The sequence below is a fragment of the Trichosurus vulpecula genome, chromosome 7 (assembly GCF_011100635.1).
Source record: "Trichosurus vulpecula isolate mTriVul1 chromosome 7, mTriVul1.pri, whole genome shotgun sequence".
In the NCBI taxonomy this organism is placed as follows: domain Eukaryota; kingdom Metazoa; phylum Chordata; class Mammalia; order Diprotodontia; family Phalangeridae; genus Trichosurus; species Trichosurus vulpecula.
This window is the reverse complement of record NC_050579.1, coordinates 63,170,802-63,197,011: the sequence shown is the minus strand read 5'-3', so window position 1 is coordinate 63,197,011 and position 26,210 is coordinate 63,170,802. Positions and strand designations below refer to the sequence as shown.

General features: G+C 38.7%; 1 protein-coding gene across 1 annotated transcript in view; it reads right to left on the bottom strand.

Moving 5' to 3' along the window:
- Positions 1 to 26,210, bottom strand: part of VAV3 (vav guanine nucleotide exchange factor 3) — a 309,997-nt gene that overhangs the window by 106,955 nt on the left and 176,832 nt on the right. The window contains 1 exon segment of the mRNA XM_036768194.1: positions 16,845 to 16,890. Coding sequence (XP_036624089.1) covers positions 16,845 to 16,890 — 46 coding nt within the window.

Sequence of the window (26,210 nt, the reverse complement as noted above, 5' to 3'; positions counted from 1 at the left end):
AATCCTATGCATGGGGAAATGACCTAGAGATCAAATCACTGAACCTCACTCTCCAGACCAAAACTTCCTTCTGAAGCCTAAATATGATGTCTTCTACCATTACAATGCAAACTTCTTTGGAGCAGAGACTATGCTACTTTGGGATTTGCAGTGCTTGGCACAGTGCCCGGCTCAGAGTAAATGCTGATACTTTCTCATTCATCTCCCTTTTAAACTTCAGAAATGATCAATAATAACAGATACAACCCTTCCTATTTTAAAAGATTGTTCTTTGCTATTTGGGGTCCTCTTTAGACTGCAAGAGCTCCCATTCACTTTAAAACTACATTCTTAATGAGAGTGTAGTCTGATGTTAACTTCTCTATAGGTTGTAGTGCCGATTGACCCTATTAGTTTTCATTCATTTTAATTAGCAGCCTCGTTTTCAGCTACTTTTTATTTTGGTATGAAGATGTAATAATTTAAATTAATTGAAATATCCTATAGCAATAATACATCAATGCTTCCAGATGATGTCTTCACACATAAAATTAACCATGGCCCATATACTTGCAATATCACCAAGGAAGTTTTTGTACATTAGGGAAGGGGAAAAGAAGGGAATAATCACTTATGTAGCACCTACTATGTGCAAAGTACTGTGTTAAGTGCTTTATATTAGGGCACATTTCACCAATAACTCCTTGAGTTCCTAGAATTCTAGCTTTTACTTTTTATTGGACTGGTTTCAAATTGTAAGTCAATCGACGATTAACACACATCATAAAGCCCTTACTATGTGCCAGGCATTATGCTAAGCTCCAGGATAAGGATTCTTTGAGATCATTTTGATCCCCCCAAGACCTGAAAAAGGCCTAAAACTTGGATTGGCTAATCAGTAGAAAGACATTTTGGCACACTGAGCTTAACCTACCATAATGCTTTGCATGCTCTGGCATATCAGACATACTTTGCTTTATTCTCTGAGTGAACCCAAAATGCCCCTTCCTGTGTCAGCAACTACAAAGCCAGATGAAGCTGACCAAGAGCATTTTTCCATTTATGACTGCCAAGGAGAAGGGGCCTTGAACTAGACATTACCTTGAATAATGGCATTTTTCTTATCTTGGTACTTTATGGATGTTAACATGTTATGTTATATTAAGTCAAGTTAATGATAGAAGAAATAGAAACACCTTGGAACTGTAATTTCAATTGACACTTTGACACTTCTCTTATCTTATTATATTTACAATCTATCCTATTAAGAAAATTCCTTTCTTGTATTATGGTCAACACAAATGGAGACTACAATTTTGGCTGACACAGGCATCCTGAATTGGAAAGGGAGGAGGAACTGCTCTGAAAACATAAGGTCCCCTTTTGTCTATCCTTCTTTGGGCTCATTTTCATGATGAACTCCCATGTATATCTCTATGTGCATGAGAAATAAACATGCATATGCAGCCTATTTTTTTTTGTCTTTCTTAGAATGAACTCTGTAATGGTTGACAGGGGATACTATGAAAACAATAATAATCCTTGCCCTCATTGAGTTTTCATTCTAATGGAGGAGACAGTATGTGAATAACCCTTTGTTCTTGAAGAGGACCATGACATCAGAGAGGTGATGATATGACATGCAAGTGAATTGGATTTAAGTGAGGGAGGGCTGTGCAAAATCACCAGCCTCACTTTCTCCTCTGGAGCCATCTGAGTCCAGGGACAAGGTATAGATCAGAACCACCTGAGATGGCCCTGAATGCAGTGGGAGACCTTGGCTTTTTTAACAGGTCTCAGTTTGACTGAGGCAATGCTCATTCAGTGATTAAGGCTAGGTAACAAATGAGGCCTCTTTATCTAGTGAAAAAAATCACTCTGAGAGGGAAAGACCCTCAGGGTTTCTGGCCAAAACAGAAATGATTGCTGTTTACATTCACTCTTAGCCCATCAGGGCCCAAATAATGACCAAGTAGAGCTTGGTCTGGGACCTATTGTTGGCTAACCAAAGAGAGCCCCAGTGATTTGGCTTTAAGGAGAGGGTATATAGAAGATATATACAGATGGAAAGTCATCTATGATGGGAAGGAATTAGTAGCTGGGTTTGGGAGATGAGGAAAAGCCTACAGAAGGTGGGATTTCAGTTGAGTCATAAGAAAGCCAGGGAAACTAACTAACAGAAATAGGGGCAGAGGCAGGCACAGGGGAAAGTCAATGTAAAGACAAAGAGATGGAAGACCTCCCATGAAGGGGAACCTACTACTTCTGAGGCTGCCCATTCCACTCATGGAAGGCACAAGAAGTGCCTAGATTGAATGACATGGACCTTTCAATGACTTTTTGATTCAGCTCATAGGAAAAGAAACTAAGGTCATTCTGAATGGCACAGGCACTCAGAACTATGCCATATGAGAATCAATTATAGAAATTGGGATGTTGTAGAGAACAAAGGCAGAACATGATTACTACTTTCAAGAATCTGCAGGGCTGTTATGAAGAAGAAACACATATCCTTATTTTATAAGGCTTCATAAGAGCAATGGGTAGAACAAGAAAGAGACATATTTCAGCTCAATATAAGGGGAAAATACCAGATAATTAAAATTATCCAAAAGTAGAATAAACTGCCTAGGGCAGGAGTAAATTTCTCAGCAAGAAAAAGTTCAGACACTACCCAGATAACCCCTTTTTAGAAACATAAAGAGCATTTAGAATTACAGAGAGGATTCCTGCCTAGTCACAGTTTGGCCAAGATGACTTCTGAGGTCTTGTCCAAAGCTGATCTTCTAAAATTCAGTGAGATAATGGCAACACATGGGATGCAAGATTTCCTACTCAGGATCTCCTTCTAAATATTTAATAATAATGAAAAAACACATCCATTTTAATCCTCATTCGTTTTTTTAAATGTATAATTACAACATGCCCTTGATTGCCAGATGTTGAAAAAGAACAGCGTTTGCAAGGCTCACAGGAGCTTCTGAGTGTAATAAACTACATCCTATTGTGCTTTTCCTATTTAAATAATCCTATGGCTGAGGCTGCATTCTCTACTTCAAAGCATGCTGCGTGGATGTTGTTCTAATATTAACCTCACCCTCTGTCAGCTCTATTTCTTTTTTGACAGTACATCAGCAGTATATAAAAGGCGAACCTTGCAAAGCATGCATGGACCAGCACAGTGATGATTCTTGGCAAACTTTGCCTTTAAAGTGAAAAACCAGCCCTCCACCAATCCAAAGCATGACTAGGAAGGGACTGAAATGAACGTTTTTAAAAATCTGTCATTAAGGCCAAGTGAATGGGATAAGGGCTCCTTGCAAGTACTGACCATGAGTCTGACAATCAGGTCAGACTAAAAGCAAGCCTCATTTCCATGTAAAGGAATCAGCAATGTTGAAAATCAGAACACGTTCCCCAGCATTCTTTCACAGTTCAGGTTTCTCATTTGTCTGCAATGAATCTTAAACATTAAACCTCCATTGTCCTGTTTCCTCCAGTTCATCCTTTCCAGGAGAAATACTTCTTTCACTTTTATAATTATGCTCCTAATATTTAGATGATGGTTCAGTCAATAAAAAATTAGTTCTGGAGGTGGCATGAATAGGTTTGTTTGATTTACAAACAACATTTTCTTGGGTTATAGTACTTCTGAATTAAAAAGGAAAAGTAATTCTTTTAAAAAACATTCAGAAAAAAACATCTTTCTGCTTTTGCTCTAAAATGTGTATTTTGATTGCTACTTTCAAACATTCTAGGGTGCAATTATTGTCCTTATCAATGTTCTTTCATTCTTAGGCCAAAAGGAAAACCATCAGTTGAGCAAACCAGCCCTATATATCAAAGAAAACATGAAAGAAGTTGACAATTACATTTAAGAGACATAGCACTTTGATGAAATTCTTAATTTAGACAGAAAATCTAAATACTCCATTTAATTCATTAGATAAGATAAAATTGTATATCTACACTGTCAGTCAACAAGTATTTATTAAACATCCACTACATGTCAACATTAAGGGTAGAAAAGCTTCCCTGGCTATACCAGCTATGACATGGTCACTGTGGAGTGTTCAATTTGGAAGCCCAGAGGTCTCCTGGTTCAAACTAAGAATCTGTACGACTTGGGGTTAGTCATTTTGCTTTCCTGCTTCCTCATCTGTAAAATTATGACTATCAGACAAGATAACCTCTGTGGCTGCTTCTCAGTCCAGATACATGTTCCTATGAACATGGCGCCCTCCCTTCTCTGACTCATTGATCTATGAGGTAGCTAGGGAGACCAGTGAATAGAACACTGGTCCTGGAGTCAGGAAGAACTGAATTTAAATCTATCCTCTTTAAATCCAGATGCTTCCCAGCTATGTGACCTTGGGCAAGTCACTTCATCTCTATTTCCTCAGTTTCCTCAACTGTAAAATAGGGATAATATCACCTATCTCCTAAACTTGTTGTGAGGAACAAATGAGATAACAGTGGCACACAGTAGGCAACATATAAATCTAGCACTGATTAATATTATAGTGATGCGCAACCAGAGCACGTGCACACACACACGTATATACATATACATTATATAAAGCCTACCATCTGCACTCATCTCAAGTTTTCTATACTAATACAATTTGGCACCTCATTTTGATCCATGTGATACCTTATTATATCATTATATTAAGCTAGCATATATGTTATTATAACACACCCTGTGTCAGGTCTCTTTTTACCCAGGGAAGAAAGAGTAGCTAAATTCTTGGAGCCCTGAAGCTTTTGCTGAGCCACCTAGCCAAGACCAGGAGACTATGTGACAGACTGACTCAGCCCGGAAGGAAGTTCTGAAAGAGGCCAGGAAGCTAGGATGGAGTAGAAGAGCTGGGGATTGATGTGATGCTGAAAACCCAATGAGACATCAGGGACTGGAACTGGGATCTGAGAGTAGAAGCTGGCCTTGCTGGCCTTGAGCGCCTACTGGATAAACAGAGAACCCTGACGATGTTTGTTAGGAGCTCAGAGAAGGCCCATGAAGCTAATTTCTTCACCCTTCCTCTCCTCTTCACCTCCCATTTGTTGTGTCAAGTAAATCATTATGATTTGTTCTCTGGTTATGTTTTTTTTTATTCTGATTTTCTCTTCATATAAAAATATATGGTTAGTCTCAGACAAGTGCATTTCATCATGTATAGTATAAAACAAATGTAAAGCCTGCCAGTGCTGCGGCTCATGGGCATAATCCTCCCAGGCACAAATGATGGAACCTTCCTTTCTCTGTCATCCATGATTTAGAGGAATCACATGGAGACAATCACCAGCTAACCTTGATTGTATTTTACTAACAGCCAGGTAGATCTCATTTTTAAAAGGCAGAGAATCTTAAAATTGAATTAGGACCTCTTTTCTTTCAGAGAGACAGTCAGGAGCAGCGGGGGAGAGGGAGAGGGAAGGAGGGGGGGAGAGAGGGAGAGAGAGAGAGAGAGAGACAGAGAGACAGAGAGAGACAGAGAGAAGGAGGAAGAGAGGGAGAGAGGAGAGAGACAGAGAAAGAGAGACAGAGAAAGAGACAGAGTTGGGGCATACGGAAAACAAAGACCAGTGTCACTACTACAACACCTGAGTTAGGATAGCCTGAAGTGTGGCCTCTGAGCCATCCTGTCCTGGTTGTATGATGCTGGGCAGATCTCTAAACCCCTCAGTGCTCTAGGCAAGTCTTTAAGACTCCGAATTGTAAAGAAAATGCTGACCTGCTTTGGTAGAGGGAGTTTCCTCACCAGGGAATTCATAATGCTAATCAAGGGAATTACAGGTCTAGGCAAAAAATAAAATACACACACACAAGCACACACACATACACACACAAAAAAACCCTATATTTTGTATAATATTCATGCAGTACATTTTTGTTCACTAACTGATTCATATTTATTTGTCTTCCCTCCCCAAAATTATACTTTCCTAAGTGGTAGGAATTATTTTAAATTTACTCTGTTCCTCTACATGTGCTTAGGACAGCATAATCATTCAGTAAATGTTTTGGATTGACTGAGATAACAATTTAGAAGCTTCTTCCTTCTTTAATTCAATCTAATGAAAGAAGCATTTATTTTTTTTGAGGGAGGAAGGCAAGGCAATCAGGGTTAAGTGACTTGCCCAAGGTCACACAGCTAGTAAGTATCAAGTGTCTGAGGCCAGATTTAAACTCAGGTCCTCCTGTCTCCAGGGCTGGTGCTCTATTCATTGCACCACAGTTGCCCCCTCCCCCACCCAAAAGAAGCATTTATTAAGTGCCTATTATATGCAAGGTATGTAGGAATCTCAGACAAAACAAAAAAAAACAGCTCTCAGACCTCAGTCTATAGCATCATCCTCCTCCCTACAAAGTAGAGGACAACTGGAAGTGGTTTCACATGTTTTACGTTATCAAACAATCAACAAGCATTTACTGAGTGTCTACTGTGTACTGTGGAACTGGGAGTATGAAGGCAAAAATGAAACACAGTCTCTTCCCTCAAGGAGCTTACATTCCATTGGGAGGAACATGTATCTATCTAAAGTTTATACAAAATCGGTATAAGGGTAAGTGACCACATTTATGTGCTTGGAGAGCTCATCAGGAGTATACCTGGGACTTTTAAAGCACCTGAAGAACCATTGGAGAAAGGGTCCCACGATCAATTTAACAACATTCGATTCTTTACTGTTATTACCTGTAGTCCAAGTCACTCAAGGCAAGATGGGACTCATCTTCCTAAACCTTTCAAAGTTACTTTGTCTAATCTCTCAGCAGTGCGGCACATGGCAATCAGCTGGATTTAAACAATCCCCTGGAGAATGATATTAAATTCCATATCTGCTGAGGCAATCTGCTCTAGACAATGCTCCCATACTTGGAAAATGTCGACTTGGTTCAAAACACGCCAAGAGTTCAGGAGCCTTAACAAAAGCACCATGTGAAAAATAAGATAGATCCTCCAGCTCCCATAAACATAAACTAGACTTGTGCAAGGCAATCTTTAAAGCCTCAGCATTAAAGTTTAATTGGTAACTTTGACCTTGAGTGCCACTTTCAGTAAAAATATTACAGCAGGGCTGGGATTTTCTTGAGATTTATGATCCCATGTTCTTGAAAAGTGCCTGATACTGCTGGGCTCCTCAGATAATTGATCTGTCGTCTCTTAAGAGCCTTGTTCTTTTTGCTCCAGCATCTGTCTCAAAGCAAGGTACATACTGATCGAAACAGCTACTTCTATTTAAGAAAAGCAAAACAACAAAGACAAAAGACTGAAGAAGTTGAGTCTTGCAAACATTACCATTTTGCCAAACATAATGCAGGCGAGGAACCACCATTTCCCTCAGTGCAGTTGTCACTTTTTTTTTTATTATAGTATACCGTTAAGTGTCCTATCCCCTCATTAGAATGTAAGATCCAAGGAGCCAGAGATTCTATCTTAACTACGCTCTTTCCTCCAGTATGTAGCACATGGTTGAAGAATGCATAGACTTCTAATAAATATTTTTTAAATTTATATTCTTGAGTGCTACACATACTCAGCACTATACAACATACTGCTGTTTTGGGAGTCAGAGGAAGCGAAGTTCGAATTTTGGCTCTTACTCCCTTAATACCTCTATGATCTGGGGCTAGTCAAACTTCTTTGGACTCCAACTTCTTTGTAAAATGAAGGGATTGAACCACAGGACGTTGATATTTCCTTCCAGCTGTAAATCTATGAGCCTATGGGCCTATATATACATTTTCTATACAGGTGGCTTTTAATCATCTTTTAAAAATCCAATTAAGACATTACTGGCTTCGCTGATATCACTTAAACTGGTAATCTACTACTTGCAGTAGGTTGGTGGCGGTGTTCATAAAGACTATACAGTTATACCTTCCACACTGCAGTGGTTAGGGGCACAGTGTCTTGGCAATCTGGAAAATACACACAAAATTTTTTGGCCTTCCTTTCATGCCAGAGAAAAAAAAATTGTGTATATTTATGGCATTAAAAGATAAAATATGTTGAAATTATACAATACTATACATATATTTTATGCATTTCTGAGTTTCTAAACTTTTTCTGTGTCATCTACTGGACTTTGGATATTGTCTGAAGCTTCCACAAAACTACAAAAAAATTCCCATTTAATTTTTCATGCCAACCGGAAACCACAATGGGGAAAGTTGTGATGTGGAAGGGATAACTGTATTCTTAAATACATTAGAAGATTATGGTCTATACTCTACTCTATTGTTTAAGCATGTCTCTGTAGACTAATAAAAAACCTGAAGAAGATGGAGATTGGGACCACCCTAGAGGAATCTTTTATAAAACCTACATTTTTCATTTCTGGGAGAGAGCAGTCAAGTCAACAAGTACTTACTATGTGCCAAGCACTACCCTGAGCACTGGGAATACAAACACAAATGGAAAGAAATACCATCCCTGTCCTCAAGGAGCTTATATTCTAGTGGGGGAAGACAACATAAAAAGAAGCTGAAAGCAGAAGTGGGAGGTTGGTGGGGAGTGGGGGTTGGGGGAGGAAGGTATGGGTCGTGGGGAACATTATAGCAAAAGTCCAAGAGAGTCAAGAGCACAGTTTGGAGAGGAATAAAGACATGGCTGGCCTGGGCATCTTCTTTAAAATGGAAGGTCTGAGAGGAACCAGTTAATAAGAGGGACAAGCCAAAGGGGTGGGGGTGGGGTATTACCAGTATGAGAAGTGACAGGCAAGACAATGTTCAACTTTCTTATACAAAGCACATTTGTAGAACTTTCTATAGAAGAGGCTACCGCATCCTTTGAGAAGACTAGAAGTTTAATATGACATTGAGCTCCAAATCAAAACAGAAGAAGAGAGAAAAGTAGCAGGACCCATATTCTATATGATGCAAAGATGTAAATGTACTATATAAATTTGGTTTTGTAAACTACTTCAGTATATTGTAGTACACAGCACGCTGGCCTTTGAAGTGGAAATATTAGGATTTGAAACCTGTTTCTCATTCTAGCTGTGTGATAGTGGTCAAATCACTTGACCTCTCTGTCCCTCAGTATCCTCACCTGCAAAATGGGGATAATCACGTCTGCAGTATTTACCTCATAGGGTTGTTGTGAGGTTCAAATAAGAGGCTATATGTAAAATATTTTGTCAAACTTAAAGCAGAATCCCAAGCACCAAGGCCAAAGACAGAAAGATGTCAAAAACAGCACTTTTATGATAGAAAAGAACTGGAAACAAAATGGGTACCTATCAATTAGGGAAGAGTTGAACTTTTATGTGTGAAGGTGATGGAATATGACTGTGTGATAAGAAATGACGAAAGTGAAGGATTCTGAGAAATACTGAAAGATTTACATAAGCTGATGAAGAGCAAAGCAAACAAAGCCAAAACAACACACAAAATGACTATACATGCCAATGAAAAGATCACTGAAAATAAGATGAACTTTGAGTAACTGAAATACCAAGAATGTTCCCAAGAACAGCTAAGGAAGTGCATCTCCCTCTTCTTGTCAGAGAGATAAAAGGGTAAGAAAGGCAAACATGATATACATTGTCAGAGATCGTCCCTGCATCCATTATTTTTGCTTAATTATTTTTTCCCGTTTTTTTTAAACAAATGAGTGGTCTCTTCCAGACTGGTAGTGGTATAGTGGGTGGATTACATTTGGAAATTACTACCAGGAAAAAAACCAAAAGGCAATAGAATTTATATTTGTAAAAAGTTTAAAGCACCCCATCTTTCTCAGTAATTCTTTTTTTTAAATCATTTTTGTCTTGTTTGATGGAGTTCACATAGAAACAGCCCATGGACAAAGTATCCTGCTTTTTTCTATATTTAGTATTTTACAGATTACTGCACAGGTGGATGAAATGATTAGATCTTTTAAATTTATATTTGAATAGAAATATTCAGATGTAACTCCATCAAACTCATCCTGCTCTCACATAATTTTGATTTCTTCTGCTAGATCTCTGTGTTTTGAATACTGTCTTGTCCCATGCATCCTGGAGACCATTAGCATTTGCTAGGGTGACATCTATTAAAGATGTTGTTCTTACGTTTTATGGATCAATGTTACATGTCAACAATTGTGAGCAACCATTTGGTCTGTGATGATTCTCCAGTTCTAGTACGGTTTATTTTATTGACTGAATCCTCGAGGATATTTTGAAATCTATACTTGTAGTATAGGGATTTGTTGCCTGTCAGTACATGAACTATTGTGCTTCTAATGTAAAATTCTAGCCATGATGGATATCTGATAGGCGCTAAATCTGCAGCCTGCAATGCATATCTCTACATTTCTTGCACAATCTGCATTGATCACTAAGTCCAAGATCCTTAAGAATAACTTTTCTGTAATTTTGTAGCGGTCACCAATTGGGTTCTGATTTGCCATCATAAACCCTTACACATTTGTAACCTCAGCGCTATCCTGGACTCCTCACTCCCTTTCATCCCACATAGCTAATCAGTTCCCAAATCTTACTATTTCTACTTTCATAACATCTCTTGAATCTGGCCCCTACTCTCTACCTAACATAGCTACCACCTTAGTTCAGGACCTATCACCTCTTGCCAGATTATCCTAAGAGCCCCCTAATTGGTCTCCTGGCCTCAAGTCTCCTCTACACATGGCTGCCAAAAGGATTTTTCCTTAAGCACAGTTCTGACCAAGTGACTCCTGCAATAGCCTTCTAATAGGTCTCCCTGCCTCAAATCTCTCCAGTCCATTCTAGACATGGCTGCCAAAGGGATTTTCCTTAAGCATAGATATGATCATGTGACTTCCCTCCTCTATCAGCTCCAGTAGCTTCCTATTGCCTCTGGGAGGAAATGCAAACTCTGCTGTTTAGATTTTAAAGCCCTATACAACCTTGTTTCAACATGTTTTCCCAGCCTCATTCGACATTACTACCCCCTTCAGATTCTGCCCTCCAGCAGAATGGGCCTCCTCTCCATCCTTCACACATGACATCCCATCATCTGACTCTGTACCTTTGTGGTTAGACCAAGATGCCTAGGTTGTAAACCATCCTTACTGTACCTCACAGAGTCCCTCTCTCCCTTTGAGACACAGCTCAAGCATCGTTTTCTACATTGTCTTTCTTGATTCCTCCAACAACTAGTGTCTTCCTCCCAAACTGCCTTGTATTTAAGTACTTTGTATATTTTGATATTTGTTAACTTTGTATTTATACTGCATATATTTTTATATGTATTCCTTGTCTCTCTGATAAGAATGTAAGCAGGTTGCGAGTAGGGACTATTTCATTATTTGTATAGCTATTTCTAATACAGTATAGTGTAGGTGCTTAATAAATACTAAAGGATTGATTGATTGAGTCCACCAGACTAAGCCGGGTATCCAGTGGCTTATACTGCTGGCTGGGTTGGTGTGTATATCAACCATAAAGCGCATAGGCTTTTTTTATTTCACTCTTGGATTTCATTACATTTCAGAAATCCAAAGGCATGGACCTGTTATTAGCCTTTACTATTACTTAATAAAGTGATACCTGCTTGCTCCTAAAGTATTTCTGTAAGTTTTTGAGGTGTTAATCATGTATACCAAGAATGTCTATCAATCCTCTTCTTTTTTGGCAAGAAAATGTTAATCTTTCTATAGCTGCCTTTGGGTAATGGGCCTTATGTTCTGTTGACAATGAAAGGTATTTTTGTTAAGATACTTTTCAAATCTGCTATGGTCTATTTTAAAGTTTTGAAAATGTACATTAAGACTGGTATTGCAGAAGTGTTAATTGGTTTAAATGTGTGTCTCTTTCCATTCAGCTTTTACCTGAAAGGCATAGTTTAGTATTGAAGCATCACTACCCCTGAGACCAGCCTTTGAAGCAATGTTCATCAGTCCATGTAGCCAAGCCTGGCTAAGCTTAAAAAATGAGATGGGACGGAAAGGATTTCTGTGTGGCCAAAGCAATGATGACAAATAGCATTTAATTAAACACAATGCTGGCATTTAGGGAAAACAATAGCAGCCAACACGGTATACAGCAATCAGAAAATGATGGGCTCATTTTGAATACAGCTATGTTTAATACCTGTAACGTACTGAGCCTGGGGAGCAAATCCTGATGCCTTTTATATATTCCTCAAATTCCGAGTGACTTCCCTATGGACATAGCAACGTTCCTGCCTTACAGAGCATTAATTGCTACGAAAAGAACCAATCCCTAATTCATTCTTGTCACATCAGATTTCCACAGTATTCTTGTGGTATTCTTGTGAAATTCAGAAGCATTAATAAAAAATGTAAAGACTAAAACCAAAGAAATGATCCTTTTTTTCCAGGCATACACAACTGTCAACCACACTGTCATCATCATCATCACAACAATCTGCAAAGAATGCCTATGTTTATTTATATGTATGTATGTGTGTGTGTGCATGTGTGTGTATGTGTGTGTGTGTGTCTGTGTGTGTGTAGGTGCTAGACACATTTTCTCATATTACATCATTTGATCTTCATTACAACCTTGGAAGATAAGTACTATTATTATCCCTATTTTACAGATGAAGAAACTGAGGCTCAGAAAGGTTAAATAAATTGTTCAATGTTTCAGTTTGTAAATGTTCAAGACAGGATTTGAATATGGGTCTTCCTGACATCCACTATACCAGCCTGCTATGCACAGTGAACAACACTTCTTGTAATGAGGATAGAAATGAAGAGGGGAGAATATTGTATTTTTATCTTAGTATATTAGAGCCAGAAAAGACATACATACATATCTATATCTATATCTATATCTATATCTATATCTATATCTATATCTATATCTATATCTACATACATAAATACACACACATACATACACATATATATACACACATATATACACATATATGTATGTATGTGTATATATACATGCATATATATGTATGTGTGTGTATATATGTATTATATATTGTAATGTTTCACTTATAATTTAACTCAGGGCAAGTACTGTTTAGTGTTCAGCTTATTCCAAATAATATTTTATAGGATTACCAGACCAGGCATTTTTTCCTCTCTGTCAATGACATGAGAAGCAAATTAGGGTGTCAGATGAAATCTGTTTATAATTCTACAGAGCTTCTGAGCATGCTATGAGGATGTTTGATTACAGATCCCTGCTCTGAGTATAGGTATTCCCTCACTTTATGAAATCCTTTTGTTCCTGAAAAGTTGGCAAGATGGGAAATTCCTCCGTATTCAAATCACATATTCTCACTAGTACATTACCAGATTAAGAATGAAATCCCACGAGAAAAAAATAAAAAGTAAACCTTTTTTTAACTCTAGAACCTGAAATAGTATTTAAAATACATAGTTAAAGGAAGGACAGCTTTCCAAAATACTCCATCTTTAAAATTCCTAATATTAAGGCTGCTATAAAAAAAGAAATACTATATTGAAAATGTCACTCCCCTGCTCAGGAGGTTTCAGTAGTTCTCTGTTGCCCCAAGATAAACTATAGCCTCCTCTGTTTGGCATTTACAGCCTTTCACAATTTGTCTGCAACCTGTTTCCAGACTGGTTTCCTATTAGTCTCCCACACACACTGTACGTTCCAGAACAGACTGACCCATTGCCTGTTCCCTATATATGACATTCCGCCTTCCTCTGACCTGCTTTTTGTACAAGCTGTCAACCATGCCTGGAATCAACTCCATCTGCCTCTTGAAAACCCTAGCTCCCACCAGAGTTTCCTTCAGGGGCACCTCTTATATGAGAATTGCCCACAACAGCTGTAATAGTCATAGCTGATATTTGCAGAGCACTTTTTATCTTCACAGCACCTTAGGAAGTAGGGTTATTTTTTACTTATTATTTTATTTATTATATTCATCTTCATATGTATAATTTATATTTATAGCTATAAAATATACATATTATGTTATGTTTATTATATTATGTTATATTATGTTACATGGTGTTGCGTTATGTTATGTTATATTTATTATATTATATATTATTGTATTTATTAATACTAATATGCAATAAATAATATTTATTATTTATTACCATTTTACCATTGAGGACACTGAGGCAGAATGTTTTAGTGACTCTCCGGAGATTAAAGAGCTAGTAAGAGTCTAAGGCAAGGTTTGAAGTCAGGTTTACCTGACTCCATGCCCAGCACTCTATCCACTGTCCAACCTAGCAGCCTACTGCTTCCTCTCCTGGAAATTACTTTACGTTGCTGTTGTTTGGTTGTTTCAGTCATGTCTGACTCTTTGTGACCCCATTTGGGGTTTTCCTGGCACAGAGACTGAAGTGGTTTGCCATTCCTTTCTCCAGCTCATTTGACAGATGAGGAAACTGAGGCAGATGGTTAAGTGACTTGCCCAAGGTCACACAGCTAGTAAGTGTCAAGAGGCCAGATTTGAACTCAGGTCTTCCTGACTCCAGGCCTAATGCTCTATCTACTGCACCACCTGCCTGCTCGATACAATACTTTGGATTTATTTTGTATGTATTTTGAGTATACTTACCTGAATATATGTTGTATCCTACAGTCAAATGCCAAGCTCCCTGAAGGCAAGGACTATTTGATTTTTCTTTGTTTCTCTCTACCACTTAGCACAGCACCTGGCACACAGTAGGTATTTAAGAAATACTTCTTAAGCTGGAAATGATAATAATAATGACTAATACTTATATAGTGCTTACTATATGCCAGGTACTGTGCTAAGCACCTTACAATTATAATCTCATTTCATCCTCAGAGTAACACTGGTAGGTAGATGCTACAGAAATTGAGGCAACCAGAGGTTAAGTGACTTGTCCTAGGTCACATAGTTAGTCTTGACACCAGGCCCAGTGATCTCTCCACTGTGTCACCAAAAGGATTTGTTCTGCGAAATTTGGATTCAGTCAAAGGGTTGCACTTGAGGACCTAGAGGGCCCCAGGATTTGTTCTGTGAAGTGTGGGTTAGGTCCAAAAGCCCCACTTAAGGACCTAGAAGACCACACGTAGCCTTAAGGATGCACGTTCCCCAGTCCTGCACTAGAGGCAGCCAGGTGGCATGGTGGATGGAGTGCCAAGCCTAGAATTAAGAAGACCTGAGTTCAAATCCAGCCTTAGACACTTATTAACTGTGACACTGGGCAGTCACTTAACCTCTGTCTGTCTCAGTCCCCTCACCTGTAAAATGGGGATAATAAGAGTACCTACCTCCCAGAGTTGTTGTAAGGATCAAATGAGATAATATCTATAAAGCATTTAATACCCTGCCTGGCACATATTCAGTGCAATTATCATCATCATCGTCATCATCATTATTATAGTTGGGATTTATATAGCACTTTAGTTTGCAAAGTACTTTACATACACTGTCTCACTGGCTTCTCACAACAAACCTGGGAGGTAAATATTATTTTTCTCCATCTTACAGATGAAGAAACTGAGGCTGAGAGAAGTTAAGTCATTTGCCCTGAGTCTTACAGCTACTAAGTGTCTGATGCTAGATTTGAATTCAGATCTTCCTGACTTCAGCCCTACTACTCAATCCACTGTGCCACGTAGCTACTATAAGAAATGTTTCTGCTTTATTAGTACTATTATGACTATTATTAACAGAGTCTTTTCATTTGTTTTTCAGACTCACCAGATTCTTTGGCTATCACAGCAATACTTATACATTCTTGGACATCAAGTCGGCATGAAAAGAATCAGTTCCTAATTCATACTCGGTATAACATCAGATTTCCGTGATGAATCCCATGAACAGAACACACCCATATACAGCATTGTCTTGTGAAAGTTAGAAGCATTAAAAAAAACACCCTTACAAAACATTGGCCATGATTTCTCCCAAAATGAAAGCTTTAAACTCATCCCAGAATACAAGTGAGGCACCCTTTGGCCAGAGGCAATAAAGCTTCCATAAATCCTCTAAGACAACTCATAAACTGACATGAAAAATATGGGTGTGGTTTGTTTAAAAGCTGTAACTCTTTGAGAGCTTTAGTTTATAGCCAAGTGAACACTGGTAATGATGAAAGAAGAAGAAAAACAAGCGGGGAGAGGTGGAACCACCACAAAGAACCTCTAGCCGCAGAATCTTTCTTTCCAGTAAGAGTAGTCCAAAACACCTGGGCTTTTTACCTTTTCCTTCAATTACCATCATACAACCTTGAGCAGTAGCTTAAGTAAACTTTGCCTCTAATGATCTCGACATTGAAACAACAAATCTTTGGCAATTAAAGTGTGAAAGGAATAACATTTTTTTTGCTGAAAAATCACAGGGTAGCAATGATAAAAAGAAAAATCTCACAGCATTCAATGGAAGAACTATTTTTAAAAAATCATTATTATTCAGACAAATAATTGGTCTCTAGCGGGGATATTTGTGTAGTTGTGTACAAAGCTTCTGAGGATTTTTTTTTCCTTAAGAAATATTAGTCGAAATGAATGATGCAATTACAAAACCTTATATGGAGTATAGGAAGAAAAAAATAATCTCTCTCTGGAGATGGAGAAGGTATCCATTTCATTTGGTTTCTGATTTTTCTCAAGAAATGCAAGCTTGTAGATTTTCTTTTATTATTTTGGAGCCCAGCGGGAAAGGGCCTGGGAGCTGTCAGGCTAAACCTAGAGCCTGGTAAGCATCCGATCATCCCCAGCTCTGATTATAAGGAATTTAGCATTAGGTGGGTGTTAGTCAATTCAGCTTGACCTTGCCCTTGGCAGCATCCCATTCTTTTGGCTGATGGATATTGAAGACCTTCCTCTCTGGTTACCAGAACAGGTAGTGTGCTGGGAGCTCACAAAGACTCAGAACTAGCCTGACTCTGAAGGACCATTTTGGAAACTTAACTGTAGTTATAATCACTATAGAGAACCATGAAACAAACCTGGATCCACTTGTCTGGGGAGTCTTCGAAGTCCATTAGGTGGTTTCTGTGTAGTGAAAAAAAAAGAAGAAAAAAGATTAAAGGCATCTTTCAGGTGGCTTCTGAGACATTAAACTATCATGCTTTAGAAGGCAGAATGAACAGCAATAATACTATAACTGAAGTGAATAATCTTAAATGCTTGTGTGTCTTGTCTTTAAGCTTATTTTCAGCATATTTAATTTTCTCTCCACACCCCAGGATTTTACATTCTAAATAGCACTGATGCTTAATAAATAATTTCCGAGAAAAATGGTTATTCAGTGATATCACTTTTTAGCTTGCCATCACTATCTATTTTTTCCTCAAATCCTTTTTCCTTTGTAGGTGTTATGAATATATCCATCGATATGCTTTGTATACATCTATATGTGTTTTACATATGCATATATAGGTATGCATGTATGTATGTATCCCCCTTAGATTGTAAATTCCTTGAGGGCAGGAACTACTTTGCATGCTCAGCCTCTAGCATTATAATCTGAATTGTAACAAATAGATGCTTAATATACTTACTAGCTGGATTTGATTATAATATTAATAATGATATCTAATCCTTATATATTGTTTTAAGGTTATCTCACTTGATCTTCAAAATAACCCAGTAAGATGGATGTTGTGATTGCCCCTATTTTTAAAGATTTGGATGCTAAAGGAGGTTAAGTGACCCATCTAAGTGACAAAGACAGTAAGTATATACATAGGAATCAGGACTCTAACTCAGGTCTTCCCAACTTCAAGTCTGATCCTCTGTTCATTAAACCACCTGGCTACTGCCAATGTTTAAGCTATTTGGTGATGCCTTATTCTACAGTGGCAACCATAACAATGACAGGGACCACCACTACTGCTACCATTATTACTACTACTGTCACCATTACTACTACTACCATTACTACTACTACTACTACCGTTACCACTACTACCAATAAGCTGGCATCTACCTAGCCCTTTAAGGCTTACTGAGTACTTTAAAAATACACTTCTCATTTGACTACGTAGTACAGGACCACAAAGCTTTTTTCTTCCTGGCAAGGGCTGATGAATGAGGCAAGTGAGAAGTCGGCACATGCTCACACTCATTATCACCATCAGAATCTCTTTATCTCTACATCTATTTAACTGAACCTTGGAACAAAACATAATGTTTTAAATATTAGCCAATACTCATAAGAGGCAGCCATAAGCATCCTGGACAGAGAGCTGGCCTTGTGATCTGGGAGACCCAAGACCAAGCCTTAACTTGACCACCTACTGGCTGTGTGACTCTAAGCAAATAGCTTAAGCTTTAGTGGCTACAGAGAAGTCTCTGAGACTCCCTAAATCCTAAAGCAAGTGGCAACCTGCACTGCTGGAGTTTCCTCACAAGGCAGTTCCTTATACCAAAAGATATCATAGGTCAGATCCACTGGAGTTTCCTCACAAGGCAGTTCCTTATACCAAAAGATATCATAGGTCAGATCCAAAATGAGGGAGAGGGAGATGGGGAAGGGAGAGAAGAGAGGAGGGTGAGAAGGGGAGAGGGAGAGGAGACAGAAGGAGAGAGGGAGAGAGACACAGAGAGAGGGACACTGAAGAAAGACAAAAGAAAGACTGTACCTGAAAAACAAAAATGGGACAGAAATATGTATGAGTGAATTGCTTTTGACTACAACGTAATGCAAAGGAAAGAGAGCTGGAGTTTGAGTCAGAGGACCTGTGCTCCAATCCTGCCTGCCATTTACCATCTGTATAACTTTGGACAAATGATTTACTCTCTGAGAGCATCAGTTTCCTCATCCTTAAAGGCAAAGAGTCAGGTCAGATAAACTCAAAGGTCCTTCTCAGACCTAAATCTACACCCATGTTCCTTGATGGAAGCGTCCCATTTGAACATATTAGAGTGACTATTGTAGGAAAAACATCAGTGAGAAGATGGGAGAATCAGGTTACTGTATGCCTAAGTCCATTCTTCCTAAGGGCTATTAATTTCTCCTCCTGATAACATTTTTGCCTTCATGTACTTCATAGTACAGGCAGAAAAATATGCCTAGTCTAAGAACATGCATGACACAATGTAGACATATTTCCAAGAAGCTTATCAAAAGTGAAACTCAACTACTTTTAGAGAATGTCTGTATCTAAGTTAGCTATCCAGATCATGCATACTGAGGGGCCTCTTGCTACAAAGATTTTAGACATTGTACATAGCAGGGGGAAAAAAATAGAGAGAAGACGCAAAAACATGAATTTGGGTTGGCTGCGACTGTATCTTGTTGCCCAAGTCAAATAGAGAAATACTGGCTTAATTACTACTCAAGCCAGCCAGTCAATAAGCATTTAACTGATTCCTATATTTTGGGCATTGCACTGGATGTCGGAGTTACAAAGAAAGGCAAAACCAACACCTACCCTCAAGGAGCTGACATTCCAATGATGGAGACAATAAATGAATAAGTACTTATAAGAGACACAGTAGATAAAAGGTAATAGGAGACAGGAAGGCAGTAGTTGCAGACAGGTGTGAGAAAGGCTTCCTAAAGAATATGGGATTTGGACTGAGTCCTGAAGGTAGCCAGGGGAACTAAGACATGGAGGTGAGGGAACAGAGCAATTCAGGCCTAAAGGCCAGTTAGTGCAAAGGGATGAATGTGAGAAATGGAATGACATATTTCAGGAGTGCAGATGAGGGTACATGAATTGTTGTTTGTCCTTCATTCGACATCAGCAAGGTGATGCCATGACATGAAAGTGAACTGGATTTAAGTGAGAGAGGGCTGTTCGAAGTCACCAGCCTCACTTTCTCGTCCAGAGCCATGTGGGTCTGGAGGCAAGATATAGACCAGGATGACTGGAGATGGCCCCAGACGCAGTGGGAGACTTTGACTTTTTTAAGCTAAGTTCTTTCCCCGGTCTCACTTTGACTGCAGCGATGCCCATTCAGTGATTAAGGCTAGGTAAGAAATGAGCCAAAGAATGGCCTCTTTTACCTAATCAAAAAAAAATCAACCTGGGAGGGGAAGACCCTTGGGTCTGTGGCCAAAACAGAAACAATTACTATTTATATTGTACTGTGGTTTAGAAGGATAGTTTAAAAAGAAGTGTCCAAGTTGTGAAGAGCCTAACTGAGGAGTTTATAACTGATTTTGGAGGTAACAGGACGCCACTGTAACTCACTAAGCAGAATGGTTGACATGGTGATGCCTATGTTTTCGCAAAACCACCTTAGCAACCAACTGGATGAGGAATCGTGGTGGGGAAAGACTCCAGGTAAGGAGACCAACCAGAAGACTATTGCAATAACCTGGGCAAGAGTTAACAAAGGCCTGAAGTAAGGTCGTAGCTATGTGAGTAGAGGAGAGAATGTACATGAGAGATGTTGTGAAGCTAGAAACTACAAGATTCAGCAATGGATTGGATATGTGAAGTGAGAGTACAAAGCAGAAGATGACACTAAGACTGTGAGCCTGGGCATCTAGGATAATGGTGCCTCAACAGTGATAGGGAAGTTGGGAAGAAGGGAAAGTTGTAGGGGGAAGGATGGTAAGTTCTGTTTTGGATATGTTGAGTTTGAGACAACTTTTTCATTGCTGTTCAGTCATGTCCAACTCTTTATGACCCCATTTGGGGTTTTCTTGGCAAAGATAGTAGAATGGCTTACCATTTCCTTCTCCAGCTTATTTTACAGATGAGGAAACTGAGGCAAAGAAAGTTAAGTGATTTGCCCAGAGTGACACAGCTAGTAAGTGTCGGAGGACGGATTTGAACTCGAGTCTTCTTGACTCCAGGCCTGGTACTATATGCACTGCACCACCTAGCTGGGACAGTGGGATGACTATGAGACACCTGTTTTGAGATATCCAAGAGGCAGTTGATGATATAAGACTATACTTCCTAAGAGAAGCTAGGGCTAGAAATATAGATCTATGCACAGAGATGGCAGTTGAACCCAAGTGAGCTGATGAGATCAACACATGGGATAGCAGAAAGTGAAAAGAGGAGATGGATCAGGACAGAACATTGGAGGACACCCATACTTAATGGCTGTGGCACAGATGAAAATCCAGAAAGGGAACTGAGGAGAAGTAGTCCGGTAGGAAGAGAACCAGGAGAGAACAGCTTCCCAAAAACCCAGACAGGACAGAGTATCTGGGGAAATTGTCGATTAGTAAGTAGTATCAGTGACTACAGGAAGATCAAGACCTAGGAAGACTGAGAAACAGTCATTAGATTTGCCTGAGACTCCTGCTCCTAAGTCAGATGGGTGGCAGTTCAAACTTTTAAGTGAAAGGGTAATTAGAAAAGCGGAGGAAAAATGGGACCCTGGTCCCCTGCTTTTCTCTGCTCCTTACCTTATCCGACCTCCTTCCTAACTTGTAGCAATAGACAGGTCTATAGCTGCTATGTGGGGATGTTCAAGAAAGGGTAACATAATCTGGTCCAACCCATCTTGCTCCTAGGGTCCTTACAGAAAGATCCCTCAAAAACCCTCACCTTAGGGGCAACTAGGTGGTCCAATGGATAGAGTACTGGCCTTGGAGTTAAGAGGACCTAAGTTCAAATCCAGCCTCAGACATTTACTAGCTGTATGACCCTGGGTAAGTCACTTAACCCCGATTGCCTCCAAAAATTTAAAAAAAAAATTTTTTTAAAACCTTCACCTTCAGTTAAACTATGAAACAGGCTTCTTGAGTCAAAGGTCAGCTTTGATCCCTTCCCCAAAAGGAGTGTGTAATATAAGACCCATGGATTATGTCAGGCTTTGGTCATAAATCCAATATACTGTGGATTCTCAGATAGGGATTTCAACATTGAATATTTCACTGGGATACAGGAGGTTAAAATCCATATAAACTGCAAGCATACTTCAATTATGTTATTGGGTCAAAAACTATTGGTCGTGCTTAATGAAACATCAGTGACCCTGGTAGCAGAGGTTGCCCTCCAGCAATCTTGAGCAGCCATGCCTAACTTTATTCACTAGTACCAACAGAAAATAGAAACAACCTTCAGACCAGGGTTCCTAGAAAGGTCAAGGTCAGATATTTTTTTTCTTAATAATCAGAGGATCACTTATATTTTAAAAGCACTTGAGTTCCCAAACAACAGGAGGACTTCTGTTGAACCTATTTAAGGTCATCTGAAAAGGTGTTCTGAAACTTTGCTATTGCCTCATTTTTCTGCCCTTTTCTGATATTATCTTGTCTCCATCCACCCACCCAATCCCAGAACACTAGCTGATGTTCCTGTAACTCTGGGATTCTATCTACCATGGGGCCAAACGTAAAGCACTGTGCCATCTTGGAAAAGCTTCTGTTGCCTTAAAATTCCCTGCCAAGACAGTATTTGAAGAGGTTCACTTTCTTCAGCCAGACCCATGTATTATGTGTGGGAGTTTTCCCTGAGGGGAAGAGATTCAATTCTGCTTTAAGCTCTAAAATTTTTACCTGATTTTTTTAATGGCAACTCTGATTCCCATTCACTCATGTATATTTCTTCTCCTTTTTTTTTTCATGAAGGCCGGGATTTCACTTATCTCTCTCTTTTGTGTGTATATGTGTATGTGCTTGTGTATATGTTAGAACTTCAAATTTCACCTTTCAATACTATTCACCCCAAAAGTAGATAAATTTTCAGTAATAATTTAGTCAGATTTCATCCATCCACTCCCAGAATCTCGGATCCAGTTTTCAGAGGAACATGGAGTGTTCCTTTAAAACTCTGCCTTTCCAGAAAGCAAATTGCCTCCAAGACTAGTTAGTTTATGATTGTCAGATTTAACAGCTATTAAATAGATTGTAGGTTATTAAATTCAGGACATGTTTATACTCATGAACAAGCCCCAAGACTAGCACATTTAGCTCTCTGATTACAATTTTTGGCCTTTTCTAAAGAAGAGAAGTGAGGAAGAAGAAAGCCAACAATTTCAGACATTGTTTTTTTTTTATTTTTTCTGTTTCATTAGCAAAAGCAACAGAGAGGGGCAGTAATTTTTTATGGTAGAAAGGACTTTTGGAATAGCAAAAGGAATTAACTTATTTAGTGTCTGGCACATGGTAGGCACGTTACAAATTATTTGAACTGAATTAAACTGCCTTATGAAGTACAGTAGAAAGTATGCTATATCTGTAAACCGAGGACCTGGATTTGAATCCTACATCTACTAACTGTATGACTTTAGGAAAGTCACTGAAGTTCTCTGGGCTTCTTTTCCTTCATCTATAAATCTACAAGGTTAGAAATAAGTGAACTGGAAAAGGTGGACTTGGAGTCAGGAAGACTGCGAATCAAATCCCACTTCTAATATTTACTCGTGGTATGGTCATTGAAAACTTGCTTAACCTCTTTTATTCTCATCTATAAAATGGGTGCACTCTATATGGGAGTGGTACTTGCTTCAAAGGGAAACTGTGAGGTTCAAATGAGGTAATTAATGTATGCAAAGTGCTTTGGAAACGATAAAGTATTATGCAAATGTAAGCTATTGTTATTATAACTATGAATATGTTATTTCAGTTTATGGAGCCTAGAAAGTGTATGATGACAGTAGTATGGAAATGTCATCTAATTCCCAGTTATCCTTAGAGCAGGATCATAGGAATATTAGGAGGGTGCTGAGATGAACCTATGTGGCTACTGTAAAACCAGTTGTGCTTTCCCATTGGCACCACCCTCATTCCTGTGATGAGAGGATGGGCATTTGGGGCGGGAGGGGAGGGGAGAGGAGGAGTGTAGAAATATACCAGAGAGAATTTTAAAATCTTATGAAAATTATTAACTGCTTTTTTCCACATTTTTGGACATAGATCCACCTACTTTTCATCACTTAATTAGAATAAAACAACTTTTCTTTTAAGAAAAAAATTCAAAGGTCAAATACCTAATATGTGAGGCTAGAGACAAGGTAGATAGCCCCACCAGAAGAAACCCATCCAGGAAATTTTCAACAACTCATTAGAGGTTTGGTGGTAAACTAATAGAGTGGATCAAAACCCTACTATATTATCTTCATCTCTTGATGGAACATTCCTGGTAGCCTTGACCAAAATCATTACATATATCCTTTAGAGATTATATAGTCAGCCTAAAAATCTTCCTTCGTTGGAGAAATACCAAAGAAATTTACAGATTAACTGTTGTAAAGTAACAAGCACTATTTTAGACTGAAAGTTCAATGTACTCATTTTGGGGTAAGGATAGCATCAACATTTTCTAGGAGATTTTGAGTTCTCTCGGTGGGACAATGGGCTGGAGCTTTCAGCATTTGCCAACTAGGCAATAATAATTCAAGCTTCAGAAGAGTATTTATTAAGGGTGTACTATGTGCCAGACACGGTAACAAAAAACAGTCCCTCCAGGATCTTACATTCTAATGGAGACAAAACATCTTGGTTATTGTTGAGTCGTTTTCCAATCTTGTATAACTCTTTGTGACTCCATTTGGGGGCTTTCTTGACAAAGATACTGGAGTGACTTGCCATTTCCTTCTCCAGCACATTTTACAAATGAGGAACTGAGGCAAACAAGGTTAAGTGACTTGTCCAGAGTCACACGGATAGTAAGCATTTGAGGCCAGATTTGAAACTCATGAAGATGGGACTTCCTGATTCCAAGCCCAGTCCTCTATTCCCTCGGCCACCTAGCTGCCCTACACACTACTCTACTCTGTATTTATCCTATATGTACATAGAATGGGAAAGTAATCTTAGAAGAGAAGGCTTAGCAACTAGGAGAACCAGTAAAGCCTTCCTATAGAACGTGGCTTTGGATCTGAGTTTTGAATCTAGCAATGTCATGTTGCTAGTCCACTCTAACTCTTGAGAGAGAAGAATGGCTCCACATTGGGTGAGAGTGGAAATGCTATCAACAAAAGGAGCCTATGCCAGGTGGTGCCAAGGTAAAAGTGCAAGGCTCCTTCTACCAATACCCCTTTCAGTCTTCCTGCTAGACTTTTCAAAATTCAGATAAAACATGTAATTTGACAATCTGTCCAAGTGCTACCTCACCAAGAGCACATTGCTATAACATCAGTTATGAAATATCTTCAGATTTACAGGTCCTTGTGACCATAGGAAAGGCACTTAAACTTTTCTTGGCCTCAGTTTCTTTACTATAAATGAAGGAGTTGCTCTGGATGACTCATATGCTTAGCTCTGATCCTCTGATACCATTTAGTGTCTCAGATGCCAATGAAGACAAGAGTTCTTTACAAACAGGTTACTTGCATATGTATGTTCGTCTGGCACAGTGGATTGGGCACTACACTTGGAGTAAGGAAAATCTGGGTTTGAAACCTGCGGCAGATATACATATATATATATATATACTAGCTGTGTGACCCTGGACAAGTCACTTAACCACTTACAGACTTATTTTCTTGATCTGTAAAATAATAGCACCTACCTTCCACGATTGTCTTAAAGATCAAATGACACATATACAAGGCATTTTGCAAACTTTAAAACACTTCATAAATGCTAGCCATCATCATCATATTATTATTAATTATCATTATTATTATAATTATTATCTTGGCTAAGATGAACATTTAATTTCAGATTTCCAAGTTGGGATTTGGGTTCCCCTATCTGTTCCCATTTAAATTTCACTTTCACTGTTACTATAACGATTAGTTTTGTCTGTGTTTTTAAATGGTTGTTATTTTCTTTTGTTTTGTGTTCTGCTTTCATTATACTCTTTTCACCTGGAGTGAAGCCAGGGTTTTATGGTTTTTGGCCAAAGAACATGTCTCATGTCAAGGTGTTCTGAACACTCACACTATTTCCCAATGACTTCTGTTTTGTTTACATAAACTTGAACATGGTCAGAGCATTTTATTTCAAACTAGCACCAGAAATTAGAAGACTCTGCCTTAAATCGAGTAACTCATGAAAAAGAACCTTCTTAAAGAGAAAGTTGACCCATGTATAAAGTTTGTATGGTTTTAATAGATCATAACATGATGTGGTCAAGGTCATTGAGACATGATAATTAATCTCTTTGTGCGTTTAAGTGGAAAAACACCAGCAGCATGAAACTAGATCCCTAGACACACAAAGGGACAGGCCTTTCAATACTCACCTACCTACTTCCAGACAGTAGCCTCAACCATGACCACAGACTTGCTAACATGTGTACTATCTACATACTGAATAATAGGACTAATAATAACCCTTCTACGACTGGGATTTGTTTGTTTGTCAGGGTTAGTAGATTTTAATAGGAGAATGACTTTCTCATGTGCAAGTTAATTTTTGTAAAACTTAGTACCCTGTCAAATTTTGTTTGCAGTAGATATATTTTGAGACAGGTCAATCAATAGACTTGGAACATAAGGTCTTAGCAACA